This window comes from Salvelinus fontinalis, chromosome 16 (assembly GCF_029448725.1).
Source record: "Salvelinus fontinalis isolate EN_2023a chromosome 16, ASM2944872v1, whole genome shotgun sequence".
NCBI lineage: Eukaryota > Metazoa > Chordata > Actinopteri > Salmoniformes > Salmonidae > Salvelinus > Salvelinus fontinalis.
Window position 1 is genome coordinate 49,337,236 of NC_074680.1, and position 19,896 is coordinate 49,357,131.

Here is a 19,896-nt window from a genome sequence, read left to right on the forward strand (position 1 = left end):
TGGAATTGTTAGATTAGATTGCTTGTTTGATATTACCGCACGGCCGGAACTAGAAGCACAAGCATTTCGCTACACTCGCATTAACATCTGCTAACCATGTGTATGTGACCAATAATATTGGATTTGATTTGATAGTGGCCATCGAAGGTGAGCATTTGAACACTGATGTCGGTTACGACGCCGAACTGCAGTCAGGTCAAGACCCTGGTGAGGATGATGGGCACGCAGATGAGCTTCCCTGAGACGGTGTCTGACAGTTTGTGCAGAAATTCTTTGGTTGTGCAAACCCACAGTTTCATCAGCTGTCCGGGTGGGCTGGTCTCAGATGATCCTGCAGGTGAAGAAGCCAGATGTGGAGGTTCTGGGCTGGCGTGGTTACACCTGGTCTACGGTTGTGAAACTGGTTAGACGTACTGATAAATTCTCTAAAACGTTGGAGGCGGCTTATGGTAGAGAATTCTCTGATAACAGCTCTGGTGGACATTCCTGAAGTCAGGATGCCAATTGCACACTCCCTCACAACTTAAAACAGCTGCGGCATTGTGTTGTGTGATAAACGGCACCTTTTAGAGTGGCCTTTTATTGTAACCAGCACAAGGTGCACCTGTGTAATGATCATGCTGTTTAATCAGCTTCTTGATATGCCACACCTATCAGGGAGATGGATTATTTTGGCCAAAGGAGAAATTCTCACTAACAGGGATGTAAACAAATTTGTGCACAACATTTTAGAGAAATAAGCATTTTGTGCGTATGGAAAATTTATGGGATCTTTTATTTCAGCTCATGAAACATGGGACCAACACTTTACACATTACACATTGTTTTCTGATGATTAATTGCACCCACTAAATCAGTCCCTGATTAAAGGGGAAGAATGAAAAAAGCAGTGGAACTGGCTTCAAGGTCCAGATTTGAATTTGAGGATTTTAGAATATATTTTATCTAAACAGATCTTCACGTGTGAACTATGAGAACTACATGGTGATGCAACAACGTTGGATGGTTCGCTGTGATACCTCAGGTCATTATGAAGATGTCTTGTAGCAGAAATAAGGACTAGCGTCTTCTCCTGAGGTGTATTCATTAGTGCACAGCGTAGCGAAACAACTGAAAACGTTTTGCAACGAAAACCAAAGAGCTTATATTGGACAAATGTAGGTAAGTCCTTCCACCTGTTTCGTTTGCTTCTGTTTGGTTCCTAGTGAATACACCTCTGGATCACCTTTCAAGACTACAGACTGGACAACAACAACAAAATACAACTTTAACAAAACGTGAATGAAAAGGTTTTGCACGTCAGGCATCAATCAGTCAAACATGAATTAAGACTAGTTATGATATCATATGACTTGTTCTTCTGTGACAAAATGTAGCATAATATACTCACATTTGAACAAAAAAATAAAATCTAAAAATAAGTTTGTTAAAACAAATCTTAGAGCACTAAGTATTCAAGTATAATAACACTGACATACACCAACACATTCACTGTATGACAAAATGTAACATACACCAACACATGATTCACCGTATAACATGGCTCCTTCTGTCAAGGCCTGGATTCAATCTGATCAGCGGTAGAGCGAGCTTGACATTTTAAAGGTCATTTGAAGCCGACATACGGAGCTTTTACCGTGAATGCGGTCTCTGCGGGAAACATGGCCTTTGAAACGGTGCCTTAGTCGACAAAATGCGTTCAGATTTGAATCCCGGTCCAAGATCACTGCTGACTGCTGCCCTGTGGGCATGTTGCTTGTGATTCAATGATGTTGGTTGTGATTGGTTGGTTGGTTTGGGATTTGATAATGACTTGGGTTTCTGGTTGGTAGATAGGTGGTGGAGGGTTTTGTGATTGGTTGTCCCATTGTTGAACATGGTTAGACGCATCAGCCCCCCCCCCCTTTTTGTTTGTACATGGGGGTCTGATGAGATTGGTGTGTTGCTAGGCAGATTATGAGATCTGGTTGTTGAGCTGTCCCGGGTATTTCTCAAACTGCCTCTCTGCCTCCTCACTGAAGGCATCACCTGTAGGGGCAACCGATAGTCAGAGACAGAAAGCAGTGGAAGAGTCTGGAACAAACTAGGGGTATGTCTGAAAATGACACCATTATTCCCTACGTAGGACCCTATTCAGACTGGAGAGCATTAAATAAAACCTGTTAGTTAACTCAAATGACAAATCTCGGGGGTACAGCTTCTCACCCATATGGCAGTTGTGAAGCCAGATCCGGTGACCGTCGTACTTGCAGTTGCATTTCATGGCGTTGTTGGTGAAGTCACTCTCCGCCACTTCAAAGTTTGGATTGATTACAATCTGAAAGGATTTGAACGTTAAACACAAAGAGGTAAATGATATGGAGTTGACGTTAACATAATTCTGTCACTCCATAAGTCTGCAGTTGGTCTGGAGGTTCCGACCCCTAAGGGCGCTCGGTGAGTTATCAAAGGGTTCATGAAAAAGCAACGGGAAAAGAATAAAAGCAGACAGAACAAGAAGAATTTCACACTGTTTGACAACTCAAATTTGTAGTTTGCCAAATATATTTCAAAACTTCATGCAGTTACACATTTTGGAAGTTACATGTCTGATTCGGGGGCTTCCCCGGGATTTTTTAACAGCCTCTTAAAAATGGTAGTCCACCTGTAGGATGTAGTTTCCTGGTTTGATGTCGGTGATATCGATCCACTGGCAGTCGATGTCATGGCGATACAGGTCCCAACACCCCACGGTGATGCCCTGCTCTCCGAAGTTAGCACACTCATACCTCTTAGAGATACCTGGAGAACACAGAACACTCCTACCTCTTAGAGATACCTGGAGAACACAGAACACTCCTACCTCTTAGAGATACCTGGAGAACACAGAACACTCCTACCTCTTAGAGATACCTGGAGAACACAGAACACTCATACCGCTTAGAGATACCTGGAGAACACAGAACATTCATACCTCTTAGAGATACCTGGAGAACACAGAACATTCATACCTCTTAGAGATACCTGGAGAACACAGAACACTCATACCTCTTAGAGATACCTGGAGATCACAGTTTACAACAATTAGACTTTTAACCAAAAATACTATATCCTCCAAAACCAGATACAAAATGTTTCACTTGGATTTGGATAAGATATCACTAATCTTAACACCCAAATAAAGGCCATATTTGATTGGCTGGCCATCTAGTAAAGTCTGTTTTGATTGGATGGCACGCCAATAGACTCTGTTCTGATTGGGTGGACTTCCAGTAGACTGTTCTGATTGGATGGACTTCCAGTAGACTGTTCTGATTGAATGGACTTCCAGTAGACTGTTCTGATTGGATGGACTTCCAGTAGACTGTTCTGATTGAATGGACTTCCAGTAGACTGTTCTGATTGGTTTGCCTCCCAGACTCACCCTCGTGACACTCGGTGTCCTCCAGACAGAAGGAGGCTTTGTGTCCCTCAGCCACCTTGGTCCCGTTGGATGACAACAGGTCGTAGTGGGTGAAGATATCCATACTGTGGTAGTGGCTGCATGGGGAGTGTAACAATAGTAAAGAATTATTAAAAACGATCATACCTGTCATATCTGGCATACCTGTCATACCTGTTATATCTGTCATACCTGTCAAATATATCATACCTGTCATACCTGTCATACCTGTTACACCTGTCATACCTGTTATATCTGTCATACCTGTCAAATCTATCATACCTGTCATACCTGTCATATCTGGCATATCTGTCATATCTGTCATACCTGTCATACCTGTCAAATCTGTCATACCTGTCATATCTGTCATATCTGGTTTAATTTTCATTATTTTATTATTACCCACCCTTCCTGGTCCAGTCTGATAACTTCATTACCTAACCTTACTGGTCCAGTCTGCTAACTTCATTACCCACCCTTACTGGTCCAGCCTGCTAACTTCATTACCCACCCTTACTGGTCCAGTCTGATAACTTCATTACCCACCCTTACTGGTCCAGTCTGATAACTTCATTACCCACCCTTACTGGTCCAGTCTGCTAACTTCATTACCCACCCTTACTGGTCCAGTCTGCTAACTTCATTACCCACCCTTACTGGTCCAGTCTGATAACTTCACTACCCACCCTTACTGGTCCAGTCTGATAACTTCATTACCCACCCTTACTGGTCCAGTCTGCTAACTTCATTACCCACCCTTACTGGTCCAGTCTGCTAACTTCATTACCCACCCTTACTGGTCCAGTCTGATAACTTCATTACCCACCCTTACTGGTCCAGTCTGATAACTTCATTACCCACCCTTACTGGTCCAATCTGCTAACTTCATTACCCACCCTTACTGGTCCAGTCTGATAACTTCATTACCCACCCTTACTGGTCCAGTCTGATAACTTCATTACCCACCCTTACTGGTCCAGTCTGATAACTTCATTACCCACCCTTACTGGTCCAGTCTGATAACTTCATTACCCACCCTTACTGGTCCAGTCTGCTAACTTCATTACCCACCCTTACTGGTCCAGTCTGATAACTTCATTACCCACCCTTACTGGTCCAGTCTGCTAACTTCATTACCCACCCTTACTGGTCCAGTCTGATAACTTCATTACCCACCCTTACTGGTCCAGTCTGATAACTTCATTACCCACCCTTACTGGTCCAGTCTGCTAACTTCATTACCCACCCTTACTGGTCCAGTCTGATAACTTCATTACCCACCCTTACTGGTCCAGTCTGATAACTTCATTACCCACCCTTACTGGTCCAGTCTGATAACTTCATTACCCACCCTTACTGGTCCAGTCTGATAACTTCATTACCCACCCTTACTGGTCCAGTCTGATACCTTCATTACCCACCCTTACTGGTCCAGTCTGCTAACTTCATTACCCACCCTTACTGGTCCAGTCTGATAACTTCATTACCCACCCTTACTGGTCCAGTCTGATAACTTCATTACCCACCCTTACTGGTCCAGTCTGATAACTTCATTACCCACCCTTACTGGTCCAGTCTGATACCTTAATTACCCACCCTTACTGGTCCAGTCTGATAACTTCATTACCCACCCTTACTGGTCAAGTCTGATAACTTCATTACCCACCCTTACTGGTCCAGTCTGATACCTTCATTACCCACCCTTACTGGTCCAGTCTGATAACTTTATTACCCACCCTTACTGGTCCAGTCTGATAACTTCATTACCCACCCTTACTGGTCCAGTCTGATAACTACATTACCCACCCTTACTGGTCCAGTCTGCTAACTTCATTACCCACCCTTACTGGTCCAGTCTGATAACTTCATTACCCACCCTTACTGGTCCAGTCTGATAACTTCATTACCCACCCTTACTGGTCCAGTCTGATAACTTCATTACCCACCCTTACTGGTCCAGTCTGATAACTTTATTACCCACCCTTACTGGTCCAGTCTGATAACTTTATTACCCACCCTTACTGGTCCAGTCTGCTAACTTCATTACCCACCCTTACTGGTCCAGTCTGATAACTTCATTTCCCACCCTTACTGGTCCAGTCTGATAACTTCATTACCCACCCTTACTGGTCCAGTCTGATAACTTCGTTACCCACCCTTACTGGTCCAGTCTGATAACTTCATTACCCACCCTTACTGGTCCAGTCTGATAACTTCATTACCCACCCTTACTGGTCCAGTCTGCTAACTTCATTACCCACCCTTACTGGTCCAGTCTGATAACTTCATTACCCACCCTTACTGGTCCAGTCTGATAACTTCATTACCCACCCTTACTGGTCCAGTCTGCTAACTTCATTACCCACCCTTACTGGTCCAGTCTGCTAATTTAATTGTAAAGGTGTGAATGGGTTACTTATTTAGTTTGGCTTGATTATTATTATTGTTTTAATTATTATTATTTATGCCATAAGAACCAAAATATGCTGCTTAAGAGATTTAATATACAATGCTGCCACTTACTGTTATGCTACAACCCTGTATTTATAGTGCAGGGCGGGGGAAACCGGGGAGGGAGGGATGGTTGGCTAGGGAGTAGGGGGTTGGGGAAACCGGGGAGGGAGGGCTGGGGGCTGGTGAGGAGGGGGGCTGGGGAAACCGGGGAGGGAGGGCTGGGGGCTAGGGAGTAGGGGGGCTGGGGAAACCGGGGAGGGAGGGCTGGTTGGCTAGGGAGTAGGGGGGCTGGGGAAACCGGGGAGGGAGGGCTGGTTGGCTAGGGAGTAGGGGGGCTGGGGAAACCGGGGAGGGAGGGCTGGTTGGCTAGGGAGTAGGGGGGCTGGGGAAACCGGGGAGGGAGGGCTGGGGGCTAGGGAGGAGGGGGTTGGGGAAGGGGGGCCAGGGAAGGGGGAACGGTTTACAGAGAGGGTCTTCTGGGAGACTCTCTCCAATACAACCCAAACATTGCAGAGTTATGTGAATCCTTTCAAGCACACCCTTCTCATTAACCTGGGGTGAGTTACTCACCATTTTCGATGAACAGCTAAGGTTTTATATGTAAGGTTTTATAAATAAAGAGCAAAATTATTGATTATTATTATATTATTATTTGTGCCCTCGTCCTATAAGAGCTCTTTGTCACTTCCCACGAGACGGGTTATGACAAAAACCTCACACTCATTCTTATGTTTAATAAATGTATCGTATACTGTGCGTGTGGCAGGCTAACAATGATGGCAAAAAACTACTTCTGAGAGTGACCCTGGTGCTAGAGGGGGTACAGCTGACCCTGGTGCTAGAGGGGGTACAGCTGACCCTGGTGCTAGAGGGGGTACAGCTGACCCTGGTGCTAGAGGGGGTACAGCTGACCCTGGTGCTAGAGGGGGTACAGGTGACCCTGGTGCTAGAGGGGGTACAGCTGACCCTGGTGCTAGAGGGGGTACAGCTGACCCTGGTGCTAGAGGGGGTACAGCTGACCCTGGTGCTAGAGGGGGTAACAGCTGGCCCTGGTGCTAGAGGGGGTACAGCTGACCCTGGTGCTAGAGGGGGTACAGTTGACCCTGGTGCTAGAGGGGGTACAGCTGACCCTGGTGCTAGAGGGGGTACAGGTGACCCTGGTGCTAGAGGGGGTACAGCTGACCCTGGTGCTAGAGGGGGTACAGCTGACCCTGGTGCTAGAGGGGGTACAGCTGACCCTGGTGCTAGAGGGGGTACAGCTGACCCTGGTGCTAGAGGGGGTACAGCTGACCCTGGTGCTAGAGGGGGTACAGCTGACCCTGGTGCTAGAGGGGGTACAGCTGACCCTGGTGCTAGAGGGGGTACAGCTGACCCTGGTGCTAGAGGGGGTACAGCTGACCCTGGTGCTAGAGGGGGTACAGCTGACCCTGGTGCTAGAGGGGGTACAGCTGACCCTGGTGCTAGAGGGGGTACAGCTGACCCTGGTGCTAGAGGGGGTACAGCTGACCCTGGTGCTAGAGGGGGTACAGCTGACCCTGGTGCTAGAGGGGGTACAGCTGACCCTGGTGCTAGAGGGGGTACAGCTGACCCTGGTGCTAGAGGGGGTACAGCTGACCCTGGTGCTAGAGGGGGTACAGCTGACCCTGGTGCTAAAGGGGGTACAGCTGACCCTGGTGCTAAAGGGGGTACAGCTGACCCTGGTGCTAGAGGGGGTACAGCTGACCCTGGTGCTAGAGGGGGTACAGCTGATCCTGGTGCTAGAGGGGGTACAGCTGACCCTGGTGCTAGAGGGGGTACAGCTGACCCTGGTGCTAGAGGGGATACAGCTGACCCTGGTGCTAGAGGGGGTACAGCTGACCCTGGTGCTAGAGGGGGTACAGCTGACCCTGGTGCTAGAGGGGGTACAGCTGACCCTGGTGCTAGAGGGGGTACAGCTGACCCTGGTGCTAGAGGGGGTACAGCTGACCCTGGTGCTAGAGGGGGTACAGGTGACCCTGGTGCTAGAGGGGGTACAGCTGACCCTGGTGCTAGAGGGGGTACAGGTGACCCTGGTGCTAGAGGGGGTACAGCTGACCCTGGTGCTAGAGGGGGTACAGCTGACCCTGGTGCTAGAGGGGGTACAGCTGACCCTGGTGCTAGAGGGGGTACAGCTGACCCTGGTGCTAGAGGGGGTACAGCTGACCCTGGTGCTAGAGGGGGTACAGCTGATCCTGGTGCTAGAGGGGGTACAGCTGACCCTGGTGCTAGAGGGGGTACAGCTGACCCTGGTGCTAGAGGGGGTACAGCTGACCCTGGTGCTAGAGGGGGTACAGCTGACCCTGGTGCTAGAGGGGGTACAGCTGACCCTGGTGCTAGAGGGGGTACAGCTGACCCTGGTGCTAGAGGGAGTACAGCTGACCCTGGTGCTAGAGGGGGTACAGCTGACCCTGGTGCTAGAGGGGGTACAGCTGACCCTGGTGCTAGAGGGGGTACAGCTGACCCTGGTGCTAGAGGGGGTACAGCTGACCCTGGTGCTAGAGGGGGTACAGCTGACCCTGGTGCTAGAGGGGGTACAGCTGACCCTGGTGCTAAAGGGGGTACAGCTGACCCTGGTGCTAGAGGGGGTACAGCTGACCCTGGTGCTAGAGGGGGTACAGCTGACCCTGGTGCTAGAGGGGGTACAGCTGACCCTGGTGCTAGAGGGGGTACAGCTGACCCTGGGGCTAGAGGGGGTACAGCTGACCCTGGTGCTAAAGGGGGTACAGCTGACCCTGGTGCTAAAGGGGGTACAGCTGACCCTGGTGCTAGAGGGGGTACAGCTGACCCTGGTGCTAGAGGGGGTACAGCTGACCCTGGTGCTAAAGGGGGTACAGCTGACCCTGGTGCTAGAGGGGGTACAGCTGACCCTGGTGCTAGAGGGGGTACAGCTGACCCTGGTGCTAGAGGGGGTACAGCTGACCCTGGTGCTAGAGGGGGTACAGCTGACCCTGGTGCTAGAGGGGGTACAGCTGACCCTGGTGCTAAAGGGGGTACAGCTGACCCTGGGGCTAGAGGGGGTACAGTTGACCCTGGTGCTAAAGGGGGTACAGCTGACCCTGGTGCTAAAGGGGGTACAGCTGACCCTGGTGCTAGAGGGGGTACAGCTGACCCTGGTGCTAGAGGGGGTACAGCTGACCCTGGTGCTAGAGGGGGTACAGCTGACCCTGGTGCTAGAGGGGGTACAGCTGACCCTGGTGCTAGAGGGGGTACAGCTGACCCTGGTGCTAGAGGGGGTACAGCTGACCCTGGTGCTAGAGGGGGTACAGCTGACCCTGGTGCTAGAGGGGGTACAGCTGACCCTGGTGCTAGAGGGGGTACAGATGACCCTGGTGCTAGAGGGGGTACAGGTGACCCTGGTGCTAGAGGGGGTACAGCTGACCCTGGTGCTAGAGGGGGTACAGCTGACCCTGGTGCTAGAGGGGGTACAGCTGACCCTGGTGCTAGAGGGGGTAACAGCTGGCCCTGGTGCTAGAGGGGGTACAGCTGACCCTGGTGCTAGAGGGGGTACAGCTGACCCTGGTGCTAGAGGGGGTACAGCTGACCCTGGTGCTAGAGGGGGTACAGGTGACCCTGGTGCTAGAGGGGGTACAGGTGACCCTGGTGCTAGAGGGGGTACAGCTGACCCTGGTGCTAGAGGGGGTACAGCTGACCCTGGTGCTAGAGGGGGTACAGCTGACCCTGGTGCTAGAGGGGGTACAGCTGACCCTGGTGCTAGAGGGGGTACAGCTGACCCTGGTGCTAGAGGGGGTACAGCTGACCCTGGTGCTAGAGGGGGTACAGATGACCCTGGTGCTAGAGGGGGTACAGCTGACCCTGGTGCTAGAGGGGGTACAGCTGACCCTGGTGCTAGAGGGGGTACAGCTGACCCTGGTGCTAAAGGGGGTACAGCTGACCCTGGTGCTAGAGGGGGTACAGCTGACCCTGGTGCTAGAGGGGGTACAGCTGACCCTGGTGCTAGAGGGGGTACAGCTGACCCTGGTGCTAGAGGGGGTACAGCTGACCCTGGTGCTAGAGGGGGTACAGCTGACCCTGGTGCTAGAGGGGGTACAGCTGACCCTGGTGCTAAAGGGGGTACAGCTGACCCTGGTGCTAAAGGGGGTACAGCTGACCCTGGTGCTAGAGGGGGTACAGCTGACCCTGGTGCTAGAGGGGGTACAGTTGATCCTGGTGCTAGAGGGGGTACAGCTGACCCTGGTGCTAGAGGGGGTACAGCTGACCCTGGTGCTAGAGGGGGTACAGCTGACCCTGGTGCTAGAGGGGGTACAGCTGACCCTGGTGCTAGAGGGGGTACAGCTGACCCTGGTGCTAGAGGGGGTACAGATGACCCTGGTGCTAGAGGGGGTACAGCTGACCCTGGTGCTAGAGGGGGTACAGCTGACCCTGGTGCTAGAGGGGGTACAGCTGACCCTGGTGCTAGAGGGGGTACAGCTGACCCTGGTGCTAGAGGGGGTACAGCTGACCCTGGTGCTAGAGGGGGTACAGCTGACCCTGGTGCTAGAGGGGGTACAGCTGACCCTGGTGCTAGAGGGGGTACAGCTGACCCTGGTGCTAGAGGGGGTACAGCTGACCCTGGTGCTAGAGGGGGTAACAGCTGGCCCTGGTGCTAGAGGGGGTACAGCTGACCCTGGTGCTAGAGGGGGTACAGCTGACCCTGGTGCTAGAGGGGGTACAGCTGACCCTGGTGCTAGAGGGGGTACAGGTGACCCTGGTGCTAGAGGGGGTACAGCTGACCCTGGTGCTAGAGGGGGTACAGCTGACCCTGGTGCTAGAGGGGGTACAGCTGACCCTGGTGCTAGAGGGGGTACAGCTGACCCTGGTGCTAGAGGGGGTACAGCTGACCCTGGTGCTAGAGGGGGTACAGCTGACCCTGGTGCTAGAGGGGGTACAGCTGACCCTGGTGCTAGAGGGGGTACAGCTGACCCTGGTGCTAGAGGGGGTACAGCTGACCCTGGTGCTAGAGGGGGTACAGCTGACCCTGGTGCTAGAGGGGGTACAGGTGACCCTGGTGCTAAAGGGGGTACAGCTGACCCTGGTGCTAGAGGGGGTACAGCTGACCCTGGTGCTAGAGGGGGTACAGAAGACCCTGGTGCTAAAGGGGGTACAGCTGACCCTGGTGCTAGAGGGGGTACAGTTGACCCTGGTGCTAGAGGGGGTACAGCTGACCCTGGTGCTAGAGGGGGTACAGAAGACCCTGGTGCTAAAGGGGGTACAGATGACCCTGGTGCTAAAGGGGGTACAGCTGACCCTGGTGCTAGAGGGGGTACAGCTGACCCTGGTGCTAGAGGGGGTACAGCTGATCCTGGTGCTAGAGGGGGTACAGCTGACCCTGGTGCTAGAGGGGGTACAGCTGACCCTGGTGCTAGAGGGGGTACAGCTGACCCTGGTGCTAGAGGGGGTACAGCTGACCCTGGTGCTAGAGGGGGTACAGCTGACCCTGGTGCTAGAGGGGGTACAGCTGACCCTGGTGCTAGAGGGGGTACAGCTGACCCTGGTGCTAGAGGGGATACAGCTGACCCTGGTGCTAGAGGGGGTACAGCTGACCCTGGTGCTAGAGGGGGTACAGCTGACCCTGGTGCTAGAGGGGGTACAGCTGACCCTGGTGCTAGAGGGGGTACAGCTGACCCTGGTGCTAGAGGGGGTACAGTTGACCCTGGTGCTAGAGGGGGTACAGGTGACCCTGGTGCTAGAGGGGGTACAGCTGACCCTGGTGCTAGAGGGGGTACAGGTGACCCTGGTGCTAGAGGGGGTACAGCTGACCCTGGTGCTAGAGGGGGTACAGGTGACCCTGGTGCTAGAGGGGGTACAGCTGACCCTGGTGCTAGAGGGGGTACAGCTGACCCTGGTGCTAGAGGGGGTACAGCTGACCCTGGTGCTAGAGGGGGTACAGCTGACCCTGGTGCTAAAGGGGGTACAGCTGACCCTGGTGCTAGAGGGGGTACAGCTGACCCTGGTGCTAGAGGGGGTACAGCTGACCCTGGTGCTAGAGGGGGTACAGCTGATCCTGGTGCTAGAGGGGGTACAGCTGACCCTGGTGCTAGAGGGGGTACAGCTGACCCTGGTGCTAGAGGGGGTACAGCTGACCCTGGTGCTAGAGGGGGTACAGCTGACCCTGGTGCTAGAGGGGGTACAGCTGACCCTGGTGCTAGAGGGGGTACAGGTGACCCTGGTGCTAGAGGGAGTACAGCTGACCCTGGTGCTAGAGGGGGTACAGCTGACCCTGGTGCTAGAGGGGGTACAGGTGACCCTGGTGCTAGAGGGGGTACAGCTGACCCTGGTGCTAGAGGGGGTACAGCTGACCCTGGTGCTAGAGGGGGTACAGCTGACCCTGGTGCTAGAGGGGGTACAGCTGACCCTGGTGCTAAAGGGGGTACAGCTGACCCTGGTGCTAGAGGGGGTACAGCTGACCCTGGTGCTAGAGGGGGTACAGCTGACCCTGGTGCTAGAGGGGGTACAGCTGACCCTGGTGCTAGAGGGGGTACAGCTGACCCTGGGGCTAGAGGGGGTACAGCTGACCCTGGTGCTAAAGGGGGTACAGCTGACCCTGGTGCTAAAGGGGGTACAGCTGACCCTGGTGCTAGAGGGGGTACAGCTGACCCTGGTGCTAGAGGGGGTACAGCTGACCCTGGTGCTAAAGGGGGTACAGCTGACCCTGGTGCTAGAGGGGGTACAGGTGACCCTGGTGCTAGAGGGGGTACAGCTGACCCTGGTGCTAGAGGGGGTACAGCTGACCCTGGTGCTAGAGGGGGTACAGCTGACCCTGGTGCTAGAGGGGGTACAGCTGACCCTGGTGCTAAAGGGGGTACAGCTGACCCTGGGGCTAGAGGGGGTACAGCTGACCCTGGTGCTAGAGGGGGTACAGCTGACCCTGGTGCTAAAGGGGGTACAGCTGACCCTGGTGCTAGAGGGGGTACAGCTGACCCTGGTGCTAGAGGGGGTACAGCTGACCCTGGTGCTAGAGGGGGTACAGCTGACCCTGGTGCTAGAGGGGGTACAGCTGACCCTGGTGCTAGAGGGGGTACAGCTGACCCTGGTGCTAGAGGGGGTACAGCTGACCCTGGTGCTAGAGGGGGTACAGCTGACCCTGGTGCTAGAGGGGGTACAGCTGACCCTGGTGCTAGAGGGGGTACAGCTGACCCTGGTGCTAGAGGGGGTACAGCTGACCCTGGTGCTAGAGGGGGTACAGCTGACCCTGGTGCTAGAGGGGGTACAGCTGACCCTGGTGCTAGAGGGGGTACAGCTGACCCTGGTGCTAGAGGGGGTACAGCTGACCCTGGTGCTAGAGGGGGTACAGCTGACCCTGGTGCTAGAGGGGGTACAGCTGACCCTGGTGCTAGAGGGGGTACAGCTGACCCTGGTGCTAGAGGGGGTACAGCTGACCCTGGTGCTAGAGGGGGTACAGTTGACCCTGGTGCTAGAGGGGGTACAGCTGACCCTGGTGCTAGAGGGGGTACAGCTGACCCTGGTGCTAGAGGGGGTACAGCTGACCCTGGTGCTAGAGGGGGTACAGCTGACCCTGGTGCTAGAGGGGGTACAGCTGACCCTGGTGCTAGAGGGGGTACAGCTGACCCTGGTGCTAGAGGGGGTACAGCTGACCCTGGTGCTAGAGGGGGTACAGCTGACCCTGGTGCTAGAGGGGGTACAGATGACCCTGGTGCTAGAGGGGGTACAGGTGACCCTGGTGCTAGAGGGGGTACAGCTGACCCTGGTGCTAAAGGGGGTACAGCTGACCCTGGTGCTAGAGGGGGTACAGCTGACCCTGGTGCTAGAGGGGGTACAGCTGACCCTGGTGCTAGAGGGGGTACAGCTGACCCTGGTGCTAGAGGGGGTACAGCTGACCCTGGTGCTAGAGGGGGTACAGCTGACCCTGGTGCTAGAGGGGGTACAGCTGACCCTGGTGCTAGAGGGGGTACAGGTGACCCTGGTGCTAGAGGGGGTACAGCTGACCCTGGTGCTAGAGGGGGTACAGGTGACCCTGGTGCTAGAGGGGGTACAGCTGACCCTGGTGCTAGAGGGGGTACAGCTGACCCTGGTGCTAGAGGGGGTACAGCTGACCCTGGTGCTAGAGGGGGTACAGCTGACCCTGGTGCTAGAGGGGGTACAGGTGACCCTGGTGCTAGAGGGGGTACAGCTGACCCTGGTGCTAGAGGGGGTACAGCTGACCCTGGTGCTAGAGGGGGTACAGCTGACCCTGGTGCTAAAGGGGGTATAGGTGACCCTGGTGCTAGAGGGGGTACAGCTGACCCTGGTGCTAGAGGGGGTACAGCTGACCCTGGTGCTAGAGGGGGTACAGCTGATCCTGGTGCTAGAGGGGGTACAGCTGACCCTGGTGCTAGAGGGGGTGCAGCTGACCCTGGTGCTAGAGGGGGTACAGCTGACCCTGGTGCTAGAGGGGGTACAGCTGACCCTGGTGCTAGAGGGGGTACAGCTGACCCTGGTGCTAGAGGGGGTACAGCTGACCCTGGTGCTAGAGGGAGTACAGCTGACCCTGGTGCTAGAGGGGGTACAGCTGACCCTGGTGCTAGAGGGGGTACAGCTGACCCTGGTGCTAGAGGGGGTACAGCTGACCCTGGTGCTAGAGGGGGTACAGCTGACCCTGGTGCTAGAGGGGGTACAGTTGACCCTGGTGCTAAAGGGGGTACAGCTGACCCTGGTGCTAGAGGGGGTACAGCTGACCCTGGTGCTAGAGGGGGTACAGCTGACCCTGGTGCTAGAGGGGGTACAGCTGACCCTGGTGCTAGAGGGGGTACAGCTGACCCTGGGGCTAGAGGGGGTACAGCTGACCCTGGTGCTAAAGGGGGTACAGCTGACCCTGGTGCTAAAGGGGGTACAGCTGACCCTGGTGCTAGAGGGGGTACAGGTGACCCTGGTGCTAGAGGGGGTACAGCTGACCCTGGTGCTAAAGGGGGTACAGCTGACCCTGGTGCTAGAGGGGGTACAGCTGACCCTGGTGCTAGAGGGGGTACAGCTGACCCTGGTGCTAGAGGGGGTACAGCTGACCCTGGTGCTAGAGGGGGTACAGCTGACCCTGGTGCTAGAGGGGGTACAGCTGACCCTGGTGCTAAAGGGGGTACAGCTGACCCTGGGGCTAGAGGGGGTACAGTTGACCCTGGTGCTAGAGGGGGTACAGCTGACCCTGGTGCTAAAGGGGGTACAGCTGACCCTGGTGCTAGAGGGGGTACAGCTGACCCTGGTGCTAGAGGGGGTACAGCTGACCCTGGTGCTAAAGGGGGTACAGCTGACCCTGGTGCTAGAGGGGGTACAGCTGACCCTGGTGCTAGAGGGGGTACAGCTGACCCTGGTGCTAGAGGGGGTACAGCTGACCCTGGTGCTAGAGGGGGTACAGCTGACCCTGGTGCTAGAGGGGGTACAGCTGACCCTGGTGCTAGAGGGGGTACAGCTGACCCTGGTGCTAAAGGGGGTACAGCTGACCCTGGTGCTAGAGGGGGTACAGCTGACCCTGGTGCTAGAGGGGGTACAGCTGACCCTGGTGCTAGAGGGGGTACAGCTGACCCTGGTGCTAGAGGGGGTACAGCTGACCCTGGTGCTAGAGGGGGTACAGCTGACCCTGGTGCTAGAGGGGGTACAGCTGACCCTGGTGCTAGAGGGGGTACAGCTGACCCTGGTGCTAGAGGGGGTACAGCTGACCCTGGTGCTAGAGGGGGTACAGCTGACCCTGGTGCTAGAGGGGGTACAGCTGACCCTGGTGCTAGAGGGGGTACAGCTGACCCTGGTGCTAGAGGGGGTACAGCTGACCCTGGTGCTAGAGGGGGTACAGCTGACCCTGGTGCTAGAGGGGGTACAGCTGACCCTGGTGCTAGAGGGGGTACAGCTGACCCTGGTGCTAGAGGGGGTACAGCTGACCCTGGTGCTAGAGGGGGTACAGCTGACCCTGGTGCTAGAGGGGGTACAGCTGACCCTGGTGCTAGAGGGGGTACAGCTGACCCTGGGGCTAGAGGGGGTACAGCTGACCCTGGTGCTAAAGGGGGTACAGCTGACCCTGGTGCTAAAGGGGGTACAGCTGACCCTGGTGCTAGAGGGGGTACAGCTGACCCTGGTGCTAGAGGGGGTACAGCTGACCCTGGTGCTAAAGGGGGTACAGCTGACCCTGGTGCTAGAGGGGGTACAGCTGACCCTGGTGCTAGAGGGGGTACAGCTGACCCTGGTGCTAGAGGGGGTACAGCTGACCCTGGTGCTAGAGGGGGTACAGCTGACCCTGGTGCTAGAGGGGGTACAGCTGACCCTGGTGCTAAAGGGGGTACAGCTGACCCTGGGGCTAGAGGGGGTACAGTTGACCCTGGTGCTAAAGGGGGTACAGCTGACCCTGGTGCTAAAGGGGGTACAGCTGACCCTGGTGCTAGAGGGGGTACAGCTGACCCTGGTGCTAGAGGGGGTACAGCTGACCCTGGTGCTAAAGGGGGTACAGCTGACCCTGGTGCTAGAGGGGGTACAGCTGACCCTGGTGCTAGAGGGGGTACAGCTGACCCTGGTGCTAGAGGGGGTACAGCTGACCCTGGTGCTAGAGGGGGTACAGCTGACCCTGGTGCTAGAGGGGGTACAGCTGACCCTGGTGCTAGAGGGGGTACAGCTGACCCTGGTGCTAAAGGGGGTACAGCTGACCCTGGTGCTAGAGGGGGTACAGCTGACCCTGGTGCTAGAGGGGGTACAGCTGACCCTGGTGCTAGAGGGGGTACAGCTGACCCTGGTGCTAGAGGGGGTACAGGTGACCCTGGTGCTAGAGGGGGTACAGCTGACCCTGGTGCTAGAGGGGGTACAGCTGACCCTGGTGCTAGAGGGGGTACAGCTGACCCTGGTGCTAGAGGGGGTACAGCTGACCCTGGTGCTAGAGGGGGTACAGCTGACCCTGGTGCTAGAGGGGGTACAGCTGACCCTGGTGCTAGAGGGGGTACAGCTGACCCTGGTGCTAGAGGGGGTACAGCTGACCCTGGTGCTAGAGGGGGTACAGCTGACCCTGGTGCTAGAGGGGGTACAGCTGAACCTGGTGCTAGAGGGGGTACAGCTGACCCTGGTGCTAGAGGGGGTACAGCTGACCCTGGTGCTAGAGGGGGTACAGCTGACCCTGGTGCTAAAGGGGGTACAGCTGACCCTGGTGCTAGAGGGGGTACAGCTGACCCTGGTGCTAGAGGGGGTACAGCTGACCCTGGTGCTAAAGGGGGTACAGCTGACCCTGGTGCTAGAGGGGGTACAGCTGACCCTGGTGCTAGAGGGGGTACAGCTGACCCTGGTGCTAGAGGGGGTACAGGTGACCCTGGTGCTAGAGGGGGTACAGCTGATCCTGGTGCTAGAGGGGGTACAGCTGACCCTGGTGCTAGAGGGGGTACAGGTGACCCTGGGGCTAGAGGGGGTACAGCTGACCCTGGTGCTAGAGGGCTACGCTGACCCTGGTGCTAGAGGGGGTACAGCTGACCCTGGTGCTAGAGGGGGTACAGCTGACCCTGGTGCTAGAGGGAGTACAGCTGACCCTGGTGCTAGAGGGGGTACAGCTGACCCTGGTGCTAGAGGGGGTACAGCTGACCCTGGTGCTAGAGGGGGTACAGCTGGAGGTTGAATAGTTAAAGGTGTACGGGACTATAAAACGTTTGGGAACCACTGCTCTGTGATGACTAGGTTGCCAATAGTTACCCGTGACAGGCGTGCCAGACCCAGGAGTGGCGTCCAGCCTTGGGCCTGAAGTCGGCCCGTCCGATGTTGTGGATCTGAGAGGAGAACCGCAGCAGGCGGCGGTGTCCGTAGGGCCAGTTAGCACTAGCGGCAGACTTAGACAGACAGTTCTCCTCCGCTGCGCAGTACAACATGTGGAGCGGGCGGTCCTCAATGTACACGGACTGCTGGACCAGGGGAGCATTCAGGACGAGGTCAGACGCCGCTGGGAGGAGAGAGGAGGAGGAGAGGAGAGGAGGAGGGGGAGGAGAGGAGGGAGAGGAGATGAGGAAGAGGAGGAGAGGAGGAGAGGAGAGGAGAGGAGATAGGAGGAGAGGTGGAGGAGATAGGGAGAGGAGGGAGAGGAGGAGAGGAGAGGTGGAGGAGAGGAGGAAGAGGAGGAGAGGAGACGAGGGATGAAGAGGAGATAGGAGGAGAGGAGAGGAGGAGGGGGAGGAGAGGAGACGAGGGATGAAGAGGAGATAGGAGGAGAGGAGAGGTGGAGGGGGAGGAGAGGAGACGAGGGATGAAGAGGAGATAGGAGGAGAGGAGAGGTGGAGGGGGAGGAGAGGAGACGAGGGATGAAGAGGAGATAGGAGGAGAGGAGAGGAGGAGGGGGAGGAGAGGAGACGAGGGATGAAGAGGAGATAGGAGGAGAGGAGAGGTGGAGGAGAAGAGAGAAGAAGAGGGTAGTAATATTAAAACCGTCAACATGTAGTTTCCATACCCAGCTCAGTTTTAGTGTCGGTTGATTACAATGTATAATAACGAACCAATAATTTATCATACTGGTTGAGCATTCTGGTTATCCAGAATCATAGGGTTTATTAATGTTTATGATTCTGTTACTGTGTTACCAATGCTTATGATTGCGTCATAACACTGTTACTACCATTTATAAACAGTGTAACTCACTCTCTGAGCAGATGACGCCAGCAGAGAACTTAGCAGCAGTCTTCTGACAGCTGACGGTTCTGTGATGCTGACAGTGGCTCAGAGACATCTCGCTCCCTGTACACTTCACTCCACTCATCACCATCTCTGTGACATTACTACTGTCCCAGTACCATGTTTCCTTAGAGATGGGGCGGGGCGGGGTGGGGGGGGTGGGGGGGGGGGGGGGGGGGGGCAGGATAAACAAAAAAACACACAGAGCCCAGACATTAAGAGGTTATGATTGACAAAGTGCTTTTCCAGTATCTCAAAAGCGCATTACACACTTAGAAAAAAAGAATTCCAAAAGGGTTCTTTAGGTGTCCCCATGGAAGAACCCTTCATTTTTGGGGGGGTTCCAGTTAGAACCCTTTGACTTGAACATAGAACCCTCTGTGAAAAGGGTTCTATCTGCAACCGAAATAGATTCATCAATGTGTTCTCCCGTGGCAACAGCCAAAGAGCCCTTTTTATGTTCTACATCAAGGACGGGCAACTATTGTCCCCTTTTTTGCCCCATCCAACACACCTGACTCCAATAATCAACTAATTATGATCTTCAGTTTAGAATGTAATTAGTTTAATCAGCTGTGTTCTGCTAGGGATGGGAAAAACTGTGACAAAACTCTGCCCCCCCCCCCCCCCCCCCCCCCCCAAGGACTGGAGTTGCCCATCCCCGTTCTAGATGGAACCTTTTTTTTCTTCTTCTTGTGTAATGGGGAAACTCACCTCTTCCTCATCCAACTCATCCACCACCAATGTGTAGCACCCACCTGACTGATGCAACTCATTTGTGCCAGAATGCTCACCACACATCAGCTAGCATGTTGGAGAGGTGAGGAGTGATATACAGTATGTCAATTAGGTTAGCATTCGTGCTAATTTATGGCAAATAAATACATTTAAATTTGTGCATGATCAACAATTTATAAGCGACTAATGAAATCTCATCATTCTGCCTCTGAAAAGCTGCTTGCTCAGCCTCTGACTAAAAGACACCTTACAGCTATGATAAGGCAGTACAGTAGAATACCTTAACTCAGAGAGTTATAACTCAGAGTTAACTCAGAGAGTTATTGACTTTCTACTCTGTGCTTGTAAAGAAAAGAGAAACCTGCACGCTGCTCTTGCTGGAAGCATAGCTTGAATAAAGAGCGGTGTGCCGGTTTCTCTTCTATAAAGAGCGGTGTGCCGGTTTCTCTTCTATAAAGAGCAGTGTGCCGGTTTCTCTTCTATAAAGAGCGGTGTGCCGGTTTCTCTTCTATAAAGAGCAGTGTGCCGGTTTCTCTTTACTTGGACGTTATTACCTTTCAACAAGATAACTCAGATGTGCGTCTCTGTCAGGTAAGACAACCACATATCCCTGTATGGTGATAAGGGAGTAGAATACTTTGGCTCGTAGAAATAAGCCG

The 19,896-nt window shown here is 54.7% G+C and overlaps 1 protein-coding gene across 3 annotated transcripts in view; it reads right to left on the bottom strand.

The window, feature by feature from the left end:
- Window positions 1–756: 756 nt before the first annotated feature.
- The window catches only part of LOC129813314 (lysyl oxidase homolog 3B), a 328,772-nt gene continuing 309,632 nt past the window's right edge, over window positions 757–19,896 (bottom strand). For all 3 annotated transcript variants that reach the window (XM_055865659.1, XM_055865656.1, XM_055865657.1), the window contains 6 exons: window positions 18,467–18,626; window positions 17,534–17,777; window positions 3,404–3,519; window positions 2,645–2,781; window positions 2,206–2,317; window positions 757–2,028 (listed from right to left, as the gene is read on the bottom strand). In XM_055865659.1, the coding sequence (XP_055721634.1) occupies window positions 1,955–2,028; window positions 2,206–2,317; window positions 2,645–2,781; window positions 3,404–3,519; window positions 17,534–17,777; window positions 18,467–18,626 (843 nt within the window). In that variant the 3' untranslated portion in view covers window positions 757–1,954. The remainder of the gene's footprint in view (window positions 2,029–2,205; window positions 2,318–2,644; window positions 2,782–3,403; window positions 3,520–17,533; window positions 17,778–18,466; window positions 18,627–19,896) is intronic.